Source organism: Phodopus roborovskii, unplaced genomic scaffold (assembly GCF_943737965.1).
Source record: "Phodopus roborovskii unplaced genomic scaffold, PHOROB, whole genome shotgun sequence".
In the NCBI taxonomy this organism is placed as follows: Eukaryota; Metazoa; Chordata; class Mammalia; order Rodentia; family Cricetidae; genus Phodopus; species Phodopus roborovskii.
In genome coordinates this window covers 49618677-49639826 of record NW_026126407.1, presented here as the reverse complement: position 1 = coordinate 49639826, position 21150 = coordinate 49618677, and the positions used below count along the sequence as shown (strand labels likewise).

Sequence of the window (21150 nt, the reverse complement as noted above, 5' to 3'; positions counted from 1 at the left end):
CCTCAAGGGTGCATGCGACTAGAGGCTTGGTCTCCCAAGTGGTAGGACTGGAGGGGGGGGGAATCTTTAAGCAGCAACATTCTTTGGCTTACTGGGCTCCTGAGACTCAGTGATAATTGGAAATTGTTCAAAAGTGTGACACGGCCTGGTGGTGGTGGTATACACCTTTAATCCCAGTTCCACAAAGAAACCGTCTCCAAAAAAAAAAAAAAAAAAAAGATTTGCATAAAAGAAGCAAGTCCAGCAAGTCCAACCACACCTACTTACTTACTCTGCCTCCTGACTTAAAATGTGATCCTTCCTTCACACATCCACTATATACCATAAGGCACCATGCATGCCATCTGGACACTCAGCCTCCTGTGAACTATGAACTAAACAAATCTCTTCCCTTCAAAGAACTACCTGCCCCAGGCATTTTGTAGCAGTGACACACAGCTGACTAGTAACACAGCTTCAAGACAAAAGAAAACAAAAAAAAGCATTGTTGTGAGGACCGGCAGAAAAGCTCAGACCTGAACTTGGACTTCTATGGACTTTCATGCACAGGGAACATAAAAGAGGAATTAAGGTAGGTTCAGAGAGCTATGTAATTAATGAATATAAAGAAGCCACTGATGACTGCTGTGTAAACAATGCCAGCAGAGGTGGGGGATCAGGGATGATAGTGGGAAACAGTAAGCTCTACTTACTCTAAAGACCATCATCATCAACATATCTGTTCTCCTGGAACCTACTGGACCTTCCTCTTTAAACATGTCCTCCACAAAGAGACTATTTGGTCTATCTCTACTGACTGCTTCACCTCTGTCATAAACTTTGCCCCCAAGAAACTGCCTGTCCAACTCTCAACAACTTGTTCACTGACTAAACCTCTGGCCAGGGACAGGCCACTTACTAGATTGCCAGGCTGTGCAACTAGGCAGCCCCTCATCAGAACCTATGTGATCTGTGGCCTCTGGATCTCCAGGCTCCCAGAGTCTTCTGAGTAGCTGGCCAACCAGCTGACAACTCACCTCCTTGGAGGCTTTCCTAGCAGCCACCCACTGGCCCACTGAGACCTCAAACAAGCACCAGTACATACATCAAATGACAACCTATTCCCATCTAGCCACTGCCAAGCCTCTCTAGGCTCAGTAACAGATGACAGTGTAGATCAGGCTCTGAAGGCAAACACCAGAAGACATCTAATTTTGCTTTCCCGGAGTCTGAACCACAGACACCAGAATCAGAGCCAACCCCTCCACACAGAAAATTCAGAATTGGTACCACAACTTCACAGCTCAGAAACCTGGCCCACTGAGAGCCCCACATGCTTCTGCCCTCATACATCTACAAGGAAGGATCAAAGACCCACACACTCCAGACACCAATGCTTGTCCTTCCAACTTATCCTACTATCTTAACATCTGTGGCATAGCTTTTAATAGTCTATGTACAAGCTCTTTCAAAGCATAGTCAATCCCATGAAGAAGATATCAGCATTTTGCCCCTCTCCCCGTAAATAAGCACTTCTAAATGGAAAGCAGGAGGGGGGAGGAGCACAAGTAGATGCATCTAGCAGAAGAAGCCAGGGATGTCATTAAAAGTGGAAGCAAATGGAGAGTGTGATGGTGCATTCCTTTACTCCCCGCACTAGGGAGGCAGAGGTAGAGGCAGAGGGATCTTGGTGAGCTTGAGGGCAATCTTGTCTACATAGTGAGTCCTAAGTCAGCCAGTGAGTGATATGTAGAGAAACCTTGTCTCAAAAAAGCAATAAATAAGTAAATAAAACATAGGAAAAAGAGGAATGTAGACAACAATGTTAAACATACATACAGGTGAATCTGCTGGAAAGGCAATTTAAACAGCTCTAAGGAATTGGAAAGGCTGAGCAAGCCCAGCAGTAGACAGAGCTACAGAAGGATGGCACTCTGGGTTCCTGACTTCTCAAATGCCCAGTCAAGTTGTTCTTCTGACCAAACTCAGTACCTCAGGTCGGAAGAAGGTATGGAGAAGTTGATGCCAACTGTAGGAACTTGAGGAAACCCAAAATCATTTTTTTATCTTAAGCCCTCACTTTTCAAAAACAGGAGTCAATAATACCTAACAGACATTCCAAAACATTTGCTAGAGGAAAGAGGGGACATTTCTGCATCAATGTCCAGCAACCATGGCTAAAATAACAATCCATTAGGTACATTATTTATCGATAAACATCAATACTGTGGGACAGCTTCCCCTTCAAAGTGCTACTGTCTGTTGCCTCCAAGGATATCAGTCCCCACAGGGAATCCATGCTGTGTCCTTTCCTTTCAAGGAACAAACAATGTAGTCACTATTCTAAAACACAAGGTAGTTTTCAGGCAGCACTGACCATGCAAAGGATACACAACTTTTCGTCGTCTTGAAATGTAAAGTAAAGTTTCACAAAGAATGGGTGATCCAGGCGTGACATCACATCTCTCTCTCTAGTTACGTATGGGACTTTGTTCTCTTTTATAATATGACGTTTCTCCAGAATTTTAACTTAGAAAATGCAAAAAATAGTAAATTTATAAAGGTAACTGACATAAACTGCAGCTTTCCCCAAACCACCCACTTAAGTTTTCATGGTCTAGAAAACTAACTAACATTTGTCATAGACCGAAATCAGCATAGGCCCTACCACTACCCAGGCTGCCTGCCATATGTACAAAAGTAGCACTGCCCCTGAATCCCAATACACAGATCACTGGAGTTAGTACTTACTAGCATATTCTCTGGAAGTAGCCAGTTCTCGGGCCAGAACAACCTGGTTGGGGGGGGGGGGGAACACAGTGTAATAATGAGATAAATCTAGTAAGTCACTGTCATCCTGCACAGGCTGCCCAGACCATACACACAACTTGAAGTTACATTTAAAGTTACATTGGATCCTATACTAACAAACATATCAGAAAGCCACTGCTTATGCTATGATAACAAACATTAAATGATAAACAGTAATTGTGCCATCATTTTCAAAAGTTCATAATCAGTTAGCTACCCGGAGTTTTTAATGTACACACCTATAATCTTAATACTTGGAAGCCAGAGGCAGGAGGATTCCAAACTCCAGGCAACTGTTACACAATAAGAGCCTGTCTCAACACACCCTATCACAAACAAAAAAGAATTTTATTGACTGACAAGTCCAAATATCACCACAGTGGGTACTGGAAATTTCTTCAGAAAAAAATAACTTCAAGAATATGTCTTACCAGGTGGTGGCGCACACCTTTAATTCCAGCATTTAGGAGGCAGTGGAAGGTGGAGCTCTTGAGTTTGAGGCCAGCCTGGTCTACAGGGAGAGTTCCAAGACAGCCAGGGCTACACAGAGAAACCCTGTCTTAAAAAACAAAACAACAAAAGATGGGCGGGCAGGCAGGCAGGCAGGAGAGAGAGAGAGAGAGAGAGAGAGAGAGAGAGATCTTCCAATATAGACCTAAGAAAAAAGCTGCCCTTGATTTAGGTTGCTCCAAATAATTGCTGTCATATAGTTCATTTAATAGCATGAACATAGTTATGGCTGTATTGTGTACCAAAAACTAAAACAGCACAGAAGAAACCATCTTTACAGAACGTTCTCTATATAGAGCACATCTCTGCCTGTGAGACTTTGCTTCAGTGGCAGACTACAGTAAACCCTGGGCACACCTGAGGCAGACTGAAAGGAGCTGACAGGCCCAACGTTTAGCTAGAGTCTGAAGGGGCAGCTTTGCCAAAGACACTTAGCCCCAAAATAGCTGATAAATGCAAATTAGTGCTTTTTTAGATACCTGAAATGATAGACAGAGAATCAAAGAGCAAATAAAACATGCCCCAAGAATTCACTGGGCCTGCTGGAAAAACCTTTAGAAGGTCACAGGGCAGGGTCACCTGGCTCCTGGTTGTTAATCATATTCTGTGACAGAACTCCCTAGACACTGGCCTGGAAAAGCACAACGAGATGCCCATGGCCACCAGGAGGAACAAGGTAGAACTGAATGTATTTAAAGCAGAAAGGTCTCAAAGAAGCTTTTAAGGGAACATGATATCTCACAGCCACTAGGGTGAGAGGAGCAGGCTGGAGCAGTGTGTATTCCCCCTTGGGAATGGAGACTATATATATATATATATATATATATATATATATATTCACATTCATTTATGAGCATGCATGCTTAGCTTCCTATGTATGAAAAGGGAAAGAGGAGCTGCTGGAAGAGTACTGTGGTTGATTGGAATCCTTTCTGAGGAGGGTATTTTTTTGTTGGGGGCAGGGTTTCATTGAGTATCCTTGGCTGGCCTGAAGCTCACTATGTAGACCAGACTGGCCTTGAACTCATAGAGATCCACCTGTCTTAGCCTGCTTGGTGCTAGGATCAAAGGCATGTGCCATCATGCCCAGCTTGTGAGCTGATTTCTAAACCTGGAATTTCATAAGCAGGTTTCCCACAAACAGAGAGAGCCTTCTAGAGAACTGCATGGGACATGTTGCTCTATGTCACCAGGGGTGATGTCATTACTATCTTGGATATGACATGTACTTTGGGGCCTTTCTGCTCTCTCGCACTAGTTTCAGGTTCTGCCAAGTGAATATCCTACTCAATCTGGTTAAAATACTGGAAATCTAATTTAAGTGCTATTTCAAGAATAGAGCTGAATCAGTGTGACACCTCATTTGAGATCCAGGACTACAGGTTTCAAAGAGCCAGGAAACAGCCTCCTGCTTGCAGTGCTTTCCCAGCTACCTCATGGCATGAGTTCAAAATGGCACTGAATGAGAAGGATGACTGCCACTCTGGAAAGATGGTACCTAACTAATTTCCATCCCTGTGAAGAAGAGTATAAAGGAGTAAACTGAAAAAATTAATAACTTCACTAGAATATCATCTGTAGTCGAGTGTAGAACCCAGGGATCTCAAAGCAATTTCCTCTTCCTACAAGGCGTGGTGAGTTCCAGAGGCACAGGAACAATCTTCATGGTTGAAGGCTTTTTTCATAAGGCCACAATCCTTCTATAAACAAAATTACTTCAGAATTGCTACATAAGATTTAAACCTTAAACTTTAAGTGTCAACGTTAGTTCAAAATGAAATGTTTAGAATATAAGTGTTCTTTGTATTTTAGAATCTTTCATAAATATAAAGAGAGAGTAAGAGAAGAATCCACCCAGTCATCATGGCACTCACCTTTAATGCATGCACGCAGGAAGCAGAGGCAGGCAAATCTCTGAATTCAAGGCCAGCATTATCTACACAGGAAGTTCTGGGCTAGTTAGGGCTCGGTAGTGAGACTTTGTCTCAAAAAATAAAGACAAGAAGAAAACAAATTGCACATATGCATTCTTCACAAAGTCAGGTACAAGAAGACTGGCTGTTTAGGAATTCTCTAAAAGTTAGGCCCCTCTGCAACTACCCTGGAGTGTCTATTTCAGATTGGAGATGGAACACAGAAATCTGTTTTACTGGAGGCTATTTGGAATTGAGAGTGAACACTCTTGCAGAATTAACCACTTGGCCTAGAAGTTACAAAATAAATAAATAAATCTGGACTCTCCAGCAAATACTTAGTGTCATAGTTTAGGTCCTAAAACAAACAAACCAAAAGTTTCCAAAAAAAGATACTAAGGCTTGCCTGGTGATGGTGGCACAAGCCTTTAATCCCAGCACTCAGGAGGCAGAGACAAGCAGATCTTTGTGAGTTTAAGGCTAGCCTGAGTTCCAGGACAACCAGGGTTGTTACACACAGAGAAACCCGATCTCCATAAACAAACAAATGATACTAACTTTCAATCTAACTAAAAGCTTCTGGTGGCCTGTCCAGTAAGACAAGACAATACAGAACAGACATGCCTTAATTGTAATTTTAAAGCTGCTTTTGTTTGTTTTTAAGATAGGCATTCAATATGTTATTTCCTGGTTCAAACTCCTCAGCCTCGGCCTCCTGAATATATGGAATAAAAGTATAAGCCAAAACAGAAAAAACTCCAGTTTAACCATGCTTTCTTCGGGTGGTTTTCTGGAAGAGTCCATTCCCTCCAAAATTCTAGTGGCACTCATAGCAGAAAACAACTATAAGGGCATGAAACCACCTACCAGGAGAACAATGCCTGGTCAGGTGTTCTCAATAGTCAGTGATCCCAAGAGAAGAGAACCCTGCGCTCAAAAAGCAAGAGCAGTAGAGGCACATACTCACTGTCGAAAAAGAGCCCTCTCCAAGAATTTTCCCAAACTTGAAGTCTTCAGGTCGTTTCTTTCGAGGTTGTGGTGGCAGCTGGGCAGGGTGCTGCTGCAAGGGCTTGGTACTTGGTCGGGCTTCAGCTGTGGTGCCATCCATGGTGGGTCCCTGTCTGTTAACACCACTAGGAATGCCAGGGGCCGAGCTGGACTCGGTCTGGGACCTCACCATTGATGAGGATGGGCAGGAACATAGCACCACACTGGACTGAATGGGAACAGCATCATACTGCAAACACAGAGGAAAATGGTAAGAGTCAAGCAGCTCTCTTGTCCTGAGCACATGAGTCCAAGTACAAGCACTTTATTATGGTACTGGGGAAGGCAGGACAGCACATCTATCTGACTCTGGGTGTCCACTGGAGCCAAAGTCCTTCCCTTCCTCTCCCTTGCTCACATCCAGGCATGTCCTCACATCTCCCTCAGTACTACTCCAACTACCTCTAAGGCCAGGCTAAGGTAAGCAGACATAGTATTGTGCATATGCAATTCTGGAGTGTGTTTACTTTATACAGATACCCAATACTGGCAGGACTTATAATGAAGCAAGAATACTCATACAATTATGGTTAGTGCCCAAAACTAATGTTACTGTTAAAATGCTTTTGGAAAGCATTTTGGCAATCATTAACAAAATTATGCTAGAACAGTCAATGAGAGAGAAATATGAAAGATGAGAGGAAATACACAGTTAAAAATGGAAACATAAGCAAGGTGTGGTGGTGAACACCTGTAACCCTAGTATGCAGAAAAACCATGGCTTGCCTCTGGGCCAGCCTTGGCTACATAGCAAGATCATGAACCCAAAAAAGGATGTGTGGGCTGGGTGGTGGCGGTGCATGCCTTTGTTCCCAGAACTAGAGAGGCAGAGGCAGGTGAGTCCTTGTGAGTTTGAGACCAGCCTGGTCTACAGAGCAAGTTCCAGGACAGGCTTCAAAGCTACAGAGTGAAACCCTGTCAAGAAAGAAAGAAAGAGAGAAAGAGAGAGAGAGAGAGAAAGAGAGAGAGAGAGAGAGAGAGGGAGGGAGGGAGGGAGGGAGGAGTGGGGTAGGAGTGGAAAAGAGGAACACAGAGAAAGGGATTAAGTACTCATAGCTAAACTTGCAGCATGTAAAAATTGTACCCACATCCATAAAAGTCTTCTTTTCAGGTCTGTCCTTGGTATATCCTCATAGTAATGACACTACCCTGACTATAAAAGATGGGGAAGATATAGCTCAATCAGTAAACTATTTGATTTGTAAGCATAGGACCCAAATCCAATCTGTAGAATTAAAATAAAAAATAAATGGGGACTGGGGATATAGCTCAGTAGTACAGCAGGTACCTAGCATGCATAAGGCCCTGGGTTCAATAGCGAGCTCCCCCTGCCCCTCCCCCCCAAAAAAAATCAACAAAAGCAAAAACTGGTAGTCTACCTTTAATCTCAGCATTGGGAAAGTGGAGATAAGCAATTGCTGGGACACTAACTGTCCAGCCAGTTTAAGTCTAACTGTCAAGTCCCAGGCCAGTAAGACTCTGTTATTTTAAAAATGTAAGAAAATTAAAAAATAAAAAACTAAAAGCTAAAAGAAAAAAGGTAGAGCTACATAGTGATGACCCAAGCTTTTAATCCCAGTGCTTCAGAGGCAGGCAGATCTCTCTGAGTTTGAAGCCAGCCTGGTCTAAAGAGAGAATTCCAGGGCAGCAAGGGCTACACAGAGTCCCGGGTCGTCAAAACAAAAACAAAAACAAAAAGACAAAACAAAAAAAAAAAAAACAACAACAACAAAGAAACAAACAAGAAGAGAAGGAGAAGAAAAGAGTAGAGTGTACACTGTCCAAGTACATACAAACATCACACACCCCACCCAACCATCATAAAATGAACTCAGCATATCAAAGTTACTTACATGCTAGTCTCTAACAGTCCTCATCAAGAACTTCAGCAAACATAGATAACCCAGTTCTTGAGTGCTTACCTGGCATTCATGAGGCCTTACGTTCAATTTCCAACATTACCCAAAAGAAAATTTAAAAGTACACAACTCTACGAATCAGGTCCTGAAACTTCCTGCCTATTCTGACCACACATGACCCAATCAAAAACTGAAAGCTGTCTGCTCAGAAAGAATAAGCTGAGCTTCAGAAAAAGGCATGAGTCCACAATGATACACTAAGATAGGTTGACTTTTTTTTTTTTTTTTTTTTTTTTTTTAAGCCTAACAATATAACTCTATGGGCTAAGTCGACTGAATGGCTGTTAGTAAACAAAGCAGTATGTCAGTGTATGAGATAATCAGGACAGACAAGGATGATTGCTTTCTAGATAAACAAGGAAGGAAAAAAAATACAGAACCATAAAGAACCAGGGTTCTGAAAACACACAGTAGGACAGGCAGGCACACAGTAGCCAAGAATGAGCAAAAGAAAACAGCTACCAAGAGTTAAAGGAGATGCTCAACCTGAGATCACAAAAAGCATAACAAATCTAGAAAGAACATCTTGTGACCTGAACATGATAAATACCAAGGTAGAGAAGAGAGCAGCAGATGGTAACACAGGATGGTGTCTTGGCTACCCCCACAATGCAGTGTGTGAGCCTGGGCTCCTAAGAGCAGCCTCCTTAGAAGGTCAAAACAGCAGGAGCATACTCCCAAGGGTTCTAGCTAAGCAACCACCATCAGTAACCTTGTACCTGCTCCGTGGCAGGATGAGACAGCTTTTTCTTTTGGGTGGATCTGTTGAACCCATCATCATGCTAGGTAAAGTATGAAAATACGAAAGAGCTAACCAAACACATTACCAGTGAAGTATGACCACCTGACTGTAATAGGGGTCTAAGAATCTCAGCCGGAAATTAAGTTTTCATTTCTCTGTGCGTGGAGCAGTGTTCAAAGTCTCAGTAAAATCATCAGCAAATGTGGAGTTTAATAAATTCAATAAAAAGGAACACATCGATCCTAGCCATGTATTACCCCTACCAAAAAAAAAAAAAAAAACAAACAAAAAAAAAAAAAACAAAAACAAAAAAACCCTTACACAAGGGATGTCCTTGGCTTAATGAGTAAAAGCTTGTAATATTCAAACCTGATGATCTGAGTCCAGATTCTTGAAAGCCAGGTAAAAACCAGATGCATACCATTTTGTCTGTGATGCATCTGTAATCTCAGCATTTCTATGGAGAGATGGGAGGTAGAAAAATTCTCCAGAAGCCCTTGGACCAGATAGCCTGAAGTATGAAACACAGTAGCAAACAATGAAACTCTGCCTCAAACAAGGTAAAAAATGAATACTAGTACTTAAGGTTGTTCTTTTATTACCTCTTGGACACCATGGATGGCACAAATATACCTTCACACATACACACTTATACACACTATGTATGCACACAAAAAAATAAAAATAAAATTTAAAAAGTCTTAAACATCTTAGAAAAGTCTTTCCATCTTAGAAATTCAACCTAAGGAAATGAGGTAACTATGTTAAGAGCATATTTATAAACTAATACAAAATAAAAATATAGTGGACAGGGGGTATGGCTATATGGTAACACACTTGCCTAGAATGTACAAGGCACTGGTTCCATGCCCAGCACTACTGTAACTTTGGATATTTCAGCTAAAGCTGAGACCTGCTTAGATGCTCAAGGCAAAGGTAATAGGTAAGCCAAGATATGCACACTTAGTGGAACACTATGTAGCCTTTAGAAACAGATATATAAGGTGTAGTAACATGGTTACACAACTGGAGGAGCTGGTTATGATTATATTATATCTATCTATAAGCTTCTGGAAATTTTTTTGGGGGGTGGGGCTTTAAGACAGGGTTTTTCTGTTTAACAATCCTGGCTGTCCTGAAACTGCTTTGTAGACCAGGCTGGCCTCAAACTCAAGAGATTTATCTGCCTCTAGCTCCTGAGTACTGGGATTAAAGGATTAAAGGCATGCACCACCATTGCCTGGCCCCTTCTGGAATTTTAAAATAACTTCTAATTAAATAAAATAAAGGCTAGGAAAGTGGTTCAGTGGTAGAATGCCTGTATACACAACACATTCTACTCAACGTGTGTGTGTACGTGTGTGTGTGTGTGTGTGTGTGTGTGTGTGTGTGTGTAGTGAAATATATATATATAAGAGGAGGCAGAAATATATGTATAAGAGGAGGCAGAACTGGTTGAAAAAATAGATGCTATTGAAGAGAATGATAAGGGTGAAAAAAACAGGGTATTAGCTTATGGAAATTACTTATGTCACATTTCAATAGAACAACAACAAAAACCAAGTTAAATATAACTTGAGTCTAATGGCTGCAAGCACTGTGCTGGTGAAAAAGGAGACAGGTAAGGTTTTTCTGTGTGAAATTTCATGTGCTCAACAAGCTAGACTTAGCCAGGTATGGTGATATATACCTTTAATCCCAGTTCCCAGGAAGCAGAAATAGGTATATTTCTGTGATCAGCCTGGTCTACATAGCAAATTCCAGCCCAGCCAGGGCTACATATCAAAATTCTGTCTCAAAAAGTCAGTGTGCAAGCTGGGCATGGTAGCACACATCTTTAGTTCCAGTACTTGGGAGGCAGAGATAGGCAGAGCTCTGTGAGTTTAATGTTAGTATGGCCTACAGAGTGAGTTTCAGGACAGCCAGAACTACACAGAGAGAAACCCAGTCTCAAAAACAAAAAATAAATAAAACAACAACAACAAAAAGTCAGTGTGCTATGGAAGGAAAATCTCAAACATAAACTTTTGGTGTTGTTATAAGATAGGATTTCATGTGATCTAGGATGACCTTGATCTTCAGATCTCACAGCCTCCATCTCTTGAGTTACTGAGATTACAGATGTGACCCACCACACAGGTAAGACATAGTTTTCTTTCTTTTGAGAGACAAGGTCTGTGTAGTCCTGGTTGGCCTGGAATTTTTAAGATTTTATTTATTTATTATGTACACAGTGTTCTACTTGTATGCTTGCACACCAGAAGAGGGCACCAGATCTCATTACAGATGTTTATGAACCACAATGTGGCTGCTGGGAATTGAACTCAGGACCTCTGAAAGAGCACCCCAGTGCTTTTAATCTCTGAGCCATCTCTCCAGAATTTTCTATATACACCAACCTGGCCTCAAAATCAGAGAGTTCCACCTGTCTCTGCTTCCCAAGTGCTGGGATTAAAGGTGTGTGCCATCACAACTGACCCAAGATATAAATTCTTAAGAAACAGAAAAAGAAATACATTCTTAAGAAAGGTAGTGGTGGCACACTCTTTTAATCCCAGCACTTGGGAAGCAGAGGCAGGCAGAGATCTCTGTGAGTGCAAGGCCAGCCTGATCTACAGAGTGAGTTCCAGGGATACAGAGAAACCTTGTCTTTAAAAAAAAAAAAAAAAAAAAAAAAAAGGATGGAGGAGAAAAATAATAGATGTGACAAGCTGACGACTCAGGACCTATCTGTGTACCAACACAATTCTTGACCCCAAAAATCCAGGAAAGGAGCCAATGGAGTTTTTTTTTAAGACCAAACACATGCTAGACAAGTACTCTACCACTGAATTACAATCCAGCCCACAAGGAAGCCCAAATAGGGGGCAACTTTGTTCCTTCATAGTAGCCAGAACCCAAGAAACACAAGGTTCTGAGAGACATGCAAGAACATCGAGGAATTTCAAAGAGCCTGCCACAATAACTGTGCAGATTGACAGTCCCTATCAAACTGGTTATTTTGAGACAGATGACCTTGATAACAAACATCCTTTGAAGGACACAAACAATAAATGTTTATATTGTCCTCAGGAACATTTGCCCAAAAGCTATCTTCAGCTCATGCTTCCTGACTGCTCATTTTACAGTTTTGGCCCTTGGAGAGCCCACTGGAAGCAGGTATGTGGGCTCATAGTTTTTAGGCATATATCTAGAGAACCTTTTTTTCTTTACCACCTGAGTGGTTTCCATGGTTACAACAGAAGCCTCCAGGACAGCAGTTCAGAAAAAAAGCACTGGTGTCCTAAGATGAGTCTATATCTGAACTTGGTTCTACTGACCCCTTGTCCAACCACCTACCTAAAGCAGTGTGGCCAGTGGCTCTTGGTCTCTATGGAAGCTGCTAGCCAGAGTGGGGCTCACTAGGAACCATAGGGTTCACCTGACAGGGCTTAATCTACTCCAGCAGACTCCAAAACACCAGACAGAATGGATTTGGAAAAAAGAGAAATCAATGGGCACAAATCATGCCAACTTCCTTTTTAATACTCATCTACACACGCAACAGCAGGTGTCACAGGAAACACCCAAATCACCTAAAGCAAATATGAAAGGTTAGGAGCATGAGAACAGACATCTGAAGGACAGAACTGTCTGTTTATTATTCCTGGTAATGTTTATTGGGGGGAGGGGGTGTCCAAGAGTTAAATTAAAAAACAGAGAGAGAAACCTACAGATAGGACATTTCAGAGCTGCCATTTTTTACTGTGGAATACAACATCTGATGTATTCTTAATATGGACCAATGCAAAAGACATCAAGCCTCACCCCAAAAATAGCTGGTTAGCTCAGATGTGCCACCAAAGGTATTTTCCCAAGAAGAGTATACATGTCTAGTCTACAAGCAATTGGCTGGCCAGACACAGATACAATCTTAAGGCTGACTCTCAAAGGGCCCATTCTAAGAGCTATCAGTTACAGGACCACAACTGAAATCCATTCCTTTAAGAGGGACACAGATGCTACTAACACAAGTTAAAACTGAGAAACCCTGGCAAATATTCTCTCCCAGAGGCTCTCAATTAAGGCAAAACCAGACAAGCACTAGGGACATTTAGGGTTCTCACACATGGGAGAAAGTGTTACTGGCACCTAGGGGACAGAGGCAGTGGCCCCATTAAACATCCCAAAGGCAACAATCCCTGTTAAGAACCTACTCTGATCTCAGAGGCAATGATACCCAGATTTTCAATGGTTCAGTGCTCCTCTGGAACTAGGTACTGTATGGTCACCTTTCAGAGCAGAAGGAGGTACAAACCTCAGGGTTAGGGATCCCAGAGGCAGAGAGGAAAAGAATAGGTATACTAGCTCAGGATGAGGTAGTACTACCACTTCCTTAGCACACTTGGCAAAGATGCCACAAGCCCAAATGTCTGGACAAGAACAATCCTCCTGCCAAACAACTGTCTGCCATCTCATTTTCAGCTGTGATTCTCCAGCAGTAAATTCAGCAAGACATCCAGGCTCATGCCCAAGGAAGTGCCACCTAGGCACCATTCCTCACTTTCTGGTCTAGCTCCTCTTGGGATCCTGGCGCAGATTTTGGCTGTAACTGATTGACAATGCTGTTTCCAAATGCCAGTCTATGGCATTTCATTTTCTGTAAGATTATGCCCAATATTTCTCTGATTTAAAATTTTATTACTGGTGGAGTGAACTGTTAGGATAAAACTGAGAAGAAACACCTAAGAACTTGTACTTCATTGCTATGAAAAACATCTTGTTTCTCTATGGTACAGCAAGCCATTCCAGAATACAGACCAGACCAGTCAGAAACATAAATAGAATTCTGGCTGAGCCACTTACTGTCCATATACTTTCCAGAGCTCATCATTGAAAGATTTTAACTCAAGTCTTTCCTAGCTGTGAACACAAGACACTTAATGCTGGTACTTTCCTTTAAGATCCCTGACAGTATCACTAAAAACTAAAATAAAATGCCACTGAAAAGCTCAAAAGGGGGCTGGAAATAAGAGTCAGTAGTTAAGAGCACGGCTGCTCTTCCAGAGGATCTTGGTTCAATTTACAGTTATTCACATGATAATTTACAACAGTCTGTAACTTCAATTCCAGGGAATCTTCTGGCCTCTAAGGGTCCTTGGTACACATGTGGTACACACATATATGCAGGGAAAATACACATATACATAAAATAGAAAATTGTAATTACAAAAATTTTATGCATATGGGTGTTTTGCCTGCATTTATGCCTGTATACCATATGTATGCAGTGCTTGTGAAGGTCAGAAAAGGGGGTCAAATCCAATGGAACTAGAGTTACAAACTGTTGTGAGCAGCAATGTGGGTTCTGGAAACCAAACACAGGATCTCTGGAAGAGCAACCAGTGAGTCTCTTAAACTGATTAGCCAAAACTCCAGCCCCTAATTTTTTTTTTTTTTTTCTTTCTTTTAGTTTAAAACTAGTTGGGAGACAGAAGCAAGCAGATCTCTGTGTAAGTTCAAGGCCAGCCTGGTCTACTTAGCAATTTCCAAATCAGCCAGGGATACATAGTAAAAACCATGTCTGAAAAAGAAAAAAAAAAAAAAAAAACAAAACAAAACAGAAAATGCTTAAAGTAAAAATAAGCTTTTCTTTGAAGGTACATTTAGCACTTCAGAAGAAATAACAAACTGATAGCTCTGCCGCTGACACCTTTCTGAAGTCATCAGCAAGGACAGGAACAAAATACTCTGGATCCTGAGATAAGCCTCCCATCCTGGCTTCAGGTTTTTTGCTTTGCTTTTTTATTTTTTTATTTTATTTATTTATTTGTTTGTTTGTTTGTTTTTGGAGACAGGTTTCTCTGTGTAATAGTCCTAGCTGTCCTTTGTAAACCATGTGCACCACCAATGCCCTGCCCCAGAAGTGCTACTTGTATGAGCATGAGAACATCATCTCTTAGCAACCTAATGCTTACATGAATTCTGTAATTTCTTCCTGCCTTGGCTATAGTTCACTAGCCAAACTCCTCGCAAGGCTTCTCCCCAGTTGGGTGATATTTACAAGGTCAATATGGTTGCAACCTAACTTATAACCATCACTGTGGTTTAATGTCTGAATTTACTTGTAACTAAAGGCAATGATAGTTACAATCTTACCTTTTAAAACATCAATTGTGAAATGAAATGCCTCAAAGTGTAATCCTAGCACTCAGGAGACAGAGGCAGGTGAATCTCTCTGAGTGAGGCCAGCCTGGTCTACGTACAAAGTGAGTTCCAGGACAGGTTCCAAAGCAATACAGAGAAACCCCCTCTCGAAAAACAAACTAAAAAAGTGTAAAGTCTACATGCTTATTGTACTACAGCTGTTACTAGAAAGAACAAAGCTTGATGGAATTAAGCTACTCTGCAAGATATAAGATACACACTGCCCAGAGGGCCACATGCCAAGGAGGGCCCTGCTATCTCTTCTAACCTTCTAACCAAGGCCACACAGCCAAAGAACCCAGATGTTTCAGGTCTGGGAATGAGTCATCCCCTTGAGGCACAGCCCCATCACTTTGCTACCCACACCGTAACCCAAAATAATGGTAAGCAAACATTTTCAAAGATTCTGAAATTTAAATTTCTGGAGAAATTTAAAACAAAAAGCCAGTCTACCATGCCTCTTCTCTTAGTTCAATAAGTCTGGGTATAGTAACACACACTCATGACTCTAGCACTTAATAGGATTGCTAAGAATTTGAGTAAGTCCAGCTTGGGTAAAACTCTCTCTCTCTCTCTCTCTCTCTCTCTCTCTCTCTCAATTTTCAAGACAGAATTTTTTCTGTATTGCTTTGGAACCTGTCCTGGAACTTGCTCTGTAGACCAGGCTGGTCTCAAACTCATAGAGATCTGCCTGCCTGTACCTCCTGCATGCTGGGATTAAAGGCATGCACAACCAATGCCCAGCAAAACTGCATCTCAAAGACAACAACAAACCTCTGACTAATCGTAGCATTCAGGAGGCAGAAGCAGATGAACCAGGGCCACATACAGAGTTCCAGGCCAACCAAGGGTATATGGCAATATCTCATCAAAACAATCCAACCAAACAAAACACAACTCTACTTCAGGGCTGGCTGCTTTTCCAGAGGACCCCAACTTGATTCCTAGCATTCATGCTGTGGCTCACAATGATCTGTAACCCCAGTTCTAGGGAATCCAACAGACATGCACATGAGCATATATGCATGTAGGCAAAGCATTTATACACATAAAAATAAATCTTAAAAAAAAAAAAAACCTTAAAAACTCTACCTGTCATGTAGACACCTTATTTCAAACTGACACATCTGTATCCTAAATCCTAGTTACTCTCACTTATGATTAAGACTGGAAGCTTCAACCAGGCATGGTGGTGCATGTCTTCAAAGGCAGACAGATCTCTGAGTTCTAGGCCAGCCTGGTCTACAGAGTGAGTTCCAGGACAGCCAAGGCTACACAGAGAAGCTCTGCACAACCCCCTAACCCACTCTAACCCCCCCCCAAAAAAATGGAAGCTTCAGCATGCCTCACTGGCAATTTCATATCAGTGATGAGCTCAGATGATCCACAGCCATGATATGCCAAGTCATTAGAGTGGCAGTTCCACACCTAGAGTCTCCTACTTACTATGCCTTGGTAAAAATAGTTTATTTGTAAGCTTAGCACTTTCTGAGTACTTTCAATTTTGTGTGTGTGTGTGTGTGTGTGTGTGTGTGTGTGTGTGTGTGTGTGTGCGCGCGCAACAGTCACACTCTCAGAAGTAGAAACTCTAGGCCAGGCCAGCAAGATAACTCAGTGGGTAAAGGAACTTGCCATATCAAAAACCTGATGACCTTAGTTTGATAACCCCAGAACCCACATGGTAAAAAGAGAGAACAGACTCCTGCAAGTTGTCCTTTTACTTCCACCATTGTTGGAACATAGTCCAAGAACAGAATCATTCAAGGGGAATTCTGAGTGCTTGTGAGAAAACTCCAAGAAAATAAGAGTCTTGTGACCTCAGTTTCTTAAAAAACTTAGAATTGTCCTTGGAATGTGTTTCCCTGCTCCTCCAGACAAGAATGAGTTTATCTAGGTGTTGTTATACATCATGCCCCTATTGGAAAACACGTTTCTGCCACATGCAGCTTTCCTTGTGATTATACACTTTTCTCAAATGACTCTTCTTAACCCTTGGAATATAAATTGTTTAATGCTCTGAATAAAGTTGGCTATTGCATGGGACTTTAGTCTGCCTCATTTTTAGGTCCTGCTCTCCCAGGTTCACATTACCAACTAAAGATGTAAATACACACATACAAAATAAATATTTTAAAAATGTATTTAAATAGAAACAATCCCAGGAAAATGATGAGATATTAATTTTTAAAAAGATTTATTTACTGTATATACAGTGTTCTGTCTGCATGTTTGTCTGCAGAAGAGGGCTTCAGATCTCATTATAGATGGTTGTGGGCCACCATATAGTTGATGGGAATTGAACTCAGGACCTCTGGAAGAACAGTTAGTGCTCTTAACCTTTGAGCTATCTCTCCAGTTTTTTTGTTTTGTTTGTTTTGGTTTTGGGTTTTTTGTTTTGTTTTGTTTTTCGAAACATGGTTTTTCTGTATTGCTTTGGAGCCTGTCCTGGAACTTGCTCTGTAGACCAGGCTGGACTTGAACTCACAGAGATCCACCTACCTCTGCCTCCCGAGTGCTGGGACTAAAGGTGTGTGCCACCAATGCCCAGCTAGAGATATTAATTCTTAAAAGAGATAAAAATACAGAGGGTCAGGGGGATGGAGAGATGGCTCACCAGTTAATAGCAATGGATGCTTTTCCAGAGGACACAGGGGTTTGGTTCCTAGCACCCACATGGTGGCTCACACCATCTAACTCTAGTTCTAGGGAATCTAATGCTCTCTTCTGGCCTGAGGGAACCAGACACACATGTAGTACACAGACATACATGTAGGCAAACTATTCTCATGTCCACCCAAAACAGACTCAACAGAAAAACATAATATATTGCTGTCACTGGGTATTTAAGAAATCATCAAAAAAGAAAAAGAAATCATCAATTTATTAAGCAGCTCAAAACTGCTAAATGTAACATTTGATCAACAAATACACTATAATACAAATTTGAGGCAAAAGAAAACAAACAACTGGTAGATTTCATCTCTGCCTTCTCAAGTCCAACATCAGATATCTTGAGACTTTCAAAGCTACAGACAATAGCTTCACTCAGGAGACTAACAACCAGGTACACAGAAGCTTATTTTTGCTAAATGTAGAGCCATACATTTAAAAAAAAAAAAAAAAAATTCACAGTCCCTAATTACCTGGTAGCAAGCTGACCTTGCAATGGAGCTAAGGACAAAGTAGAATGATAGAGGTTGAGGTGGGGCAGCCTGGTCTACCCATGGATGGAGGCCAGCTAAACAGTGATGTTCCTGTCCAAGATGGTTCTTAGGTATTAAAAAAAACAAACAAACAAACAAACAAAACCACAATCAGGTCCACTATGATAGCCCACACCTTTAATCCCAGTCACAGGAGGCAGAGACAGGAAGATCTTTGAGTTCAAGACCAGCTTGGTCTAAATAGAAAGTTCTAGTTAAGCCAAGGATTACATCATGAGGCTCTTTCTCATGAATTATGTGTCACTATAAAGAGAATTTTAAAGAAATGCATATGCAACTTTTAGAAAAAAATTACAAAACAACATCTGGTACACAATAAGAATCTAATGAGTTAACAGTGATGACTTCTGAGAGAAGGACAGACTGTTAACTCTTAACCTTGACAGCTGGGGAACAGCAACCAGGACAACAAGCTCTGGAAAGAAAAAGATGTGGGCAAGAAGTTTTGATGGGGGACAGGCTTGAGTTTCTAAAGAAACATATCAATGAGACCACAAGAAGTCCCTAAAGCCTTTTGGACTCCATGTTCATTCATTCACTCATTTGTTCATTAATTTCTTTTGGAATGAGTGATTAAACACTAAGGAGCATTTGCACAGATAGAATGAACTAATACCTTCAGAATGCAGATTATGTATAGGGTAAGAAGAAATCAGTAACTTCAAGAGCTATATTAGAAATAACATGATAATTAAATATAATCCAACCTATGGACTAATTCCATTTCAAGGCCTGGAGAGGATCAGTGACTAAGAACACATGCTCTTGCTGAGAACCCACACTCAATTCCCAGCATGGACTTAGTGGCTCATAATCATCTGCAACATCAGTTCCAGGGAATCCAAAGCCTACTTCTGGCCTCTGTATGCAGGAGGTACACACATGGTACCTATACACACATACAGGCAAGCAGTCATATACATAAACTTACAGAAATTCCATTTTAATGCCAAAAACTCAGGTAAAATTTAGAATAAATATCAATTAGAAGCTTTACTAAGTGTACTCTATTCTTAACCAGCAACAATAAGTTCTTACTTTTGCTTTGCTAAAATTAATTTAACATATTAAAGTTGATATAAGAGCTACTGTGTTTCTAATCTGTTATCATATACACCACTTAACCATGAATCTTTCCTTGGGAATTAAATTCATTCAACAAATGCTTTCCCCATATTCTAGTCTGAGAATTAGAATGATGTTTCAGAGCCCGCAGGCACAGAGGACCTCCCTTTCAGACTAGAGCTCTGACCCTGGCACCTTGTAATCAGTTTCCTGCTTCAGTGTACTCCTTATAAGAACCTTGGCCTCCAGGACTCCAAGTCAAATGCTGAGATGAACTCTTACATATCAGTATTTGTCATACAAAAAGATCCTTCCTCCAGTGCTGAATGTGGGGCAGGGGGCAGTAAAAGGAAGAGAGAGGAGATAGAACACACGTACATAGCCCCGAGGGTGGGCTAATCAGTGAGCTACAGGGACTGGCCTATCTTCACCTTACTAGCACAGATGCTTACCTGGCTTTTACATGGATGCTAGGGATCAGAACTCAAGTCCTCATGCTTGAGTGGTAGGCACTTTCCTGACTGATTCAGCATCCCAACCCCTAATTTCTACTGTCTTACCATCTACTGATGCCAAGTGGAGAAAAAGCTATGGGTTTCAACCTGTGGATCATGAGCCATTTGAGGATTGAATGACCCTTACACATGGGTCCCATATATTTACATTACAACTCATAACTGGCAAAATTACAGCTATGAAGTAGCAATGAAAATAACTGTATGATTGGGGATCACCACAGCTTGAGGAACTATAATAAAGGGTCGAAGCACTAGGAAGATTGAGAACCAACTACTGCTGCACCAGACTGAGGCAAACAAACCAAAATTCCAGCTTTCTGACATGTCTATCTTCCAAGGTGGACATAGTGGCATGTGCCTATAATTCCAGCTACTGAAAGGCTGAGGAAGCACAACTGTGATTTTAAGGTCAACATGGACAACATAGAAAGATCAAAGTCTGAAACAAAAATTAAGTGGTACATGTACTCAGGAGACTAAAGAAGGAGGATCTTAAGCACAACCAACTTGGACTACAATACTGACTAGTCAAAGTTAACCTGCTGTAATTAGAAAACTGTCTTTAAAAATATATTTTTAAATTAAAAGCTTCAAATCACCCCCAGATTTATGTGACTCAAGGCAAAGGTCATACAATAAATAGTACTGCACTTCTACCTGGAAACAAATTTGAGGAGGTTATGAAACTAACCACAATGATCACAAAAGCCAGGATACAGACTCCCAGCTGAGAAAGTAGCAAGAATTGAAGTGTGCAGAAGTAAACTGATAACAAAGTACCATCTCCAAATGCAGTAGGAGACAAGGATCTGGTCCTGATTTTTAAAAAAAAGTCTCAGTCTAGTGAGATGAGTCAGCAGGTAAAAGCCCTTTCTTTCCTTTCAATTGAGTTGAACCTGGGATACATTTGGTGAAGGAAAGAAATGTGCCAAACATGTGCTTATATTAACATAAAGTAAACAAAGCTGGGTGGTGGCGATGCATGCCTTTAGTCCCAGCACTTGGGAGGCAGAGGCAAATCCGTGAGATCCAGGACAGCCAGAGCTACACAGTGAAACCCTGTCTCGAAAAACAAAAATATTAAAAAAGTACACAAATAAATGTAACTTAAATTTTAAATTTTGGGGGTTTTGGGGGGGTTGTTTTGAGACAGGGCCTCTCTTCACAGCCTCAGGGACTTGGAACTCACTGTAGACCAGACTGGCCTTGAACTCAAGAAAACACCTGCCTCCCAAG

General features: G+C 41.3%; 1 protein-coding gene across 5 annotated transcripts in view; it reads right to left on the bottom strand.

Annotated features, from left to right (window-relative positions):
• Pdpk1 (3-phosphoinositide dependent protein kinase 1) overlaps window positions 1-21150 on the bottom strand; it is a 62339-nt gene that overhangs the window by 20638 nt on the left and 20551 nt on the right. For 4 of the 5 annotated variants that reach the window (XM_051181258.1, XM_051181256.1, XM_051181259.1 and 1 more), the window contains exons 2-4: window positions 6181-6450; window positions 2731-2773; window positions 2371-2508 (exon numbers count right to left, since the gene is read on the bottom strand). In XM_051181258.1, the coding sequence (XP_051037215.1) occupies window positions 2371-2508; window positions 2731-2773; window positions 6181-6393 (394 nt within the window). In that variant the 5' untranslated portion in view covers window positions 6394-6450. Of the gene's footprint in view, window positions 1-2370; window positions 2509-2730; window positions 2774-6180; window positions 6451-9342; window positions 9433-21150 lie in introns of those variants that run through there. The other variant, XM_051181257.1, reaches the window with a different exon arrangement.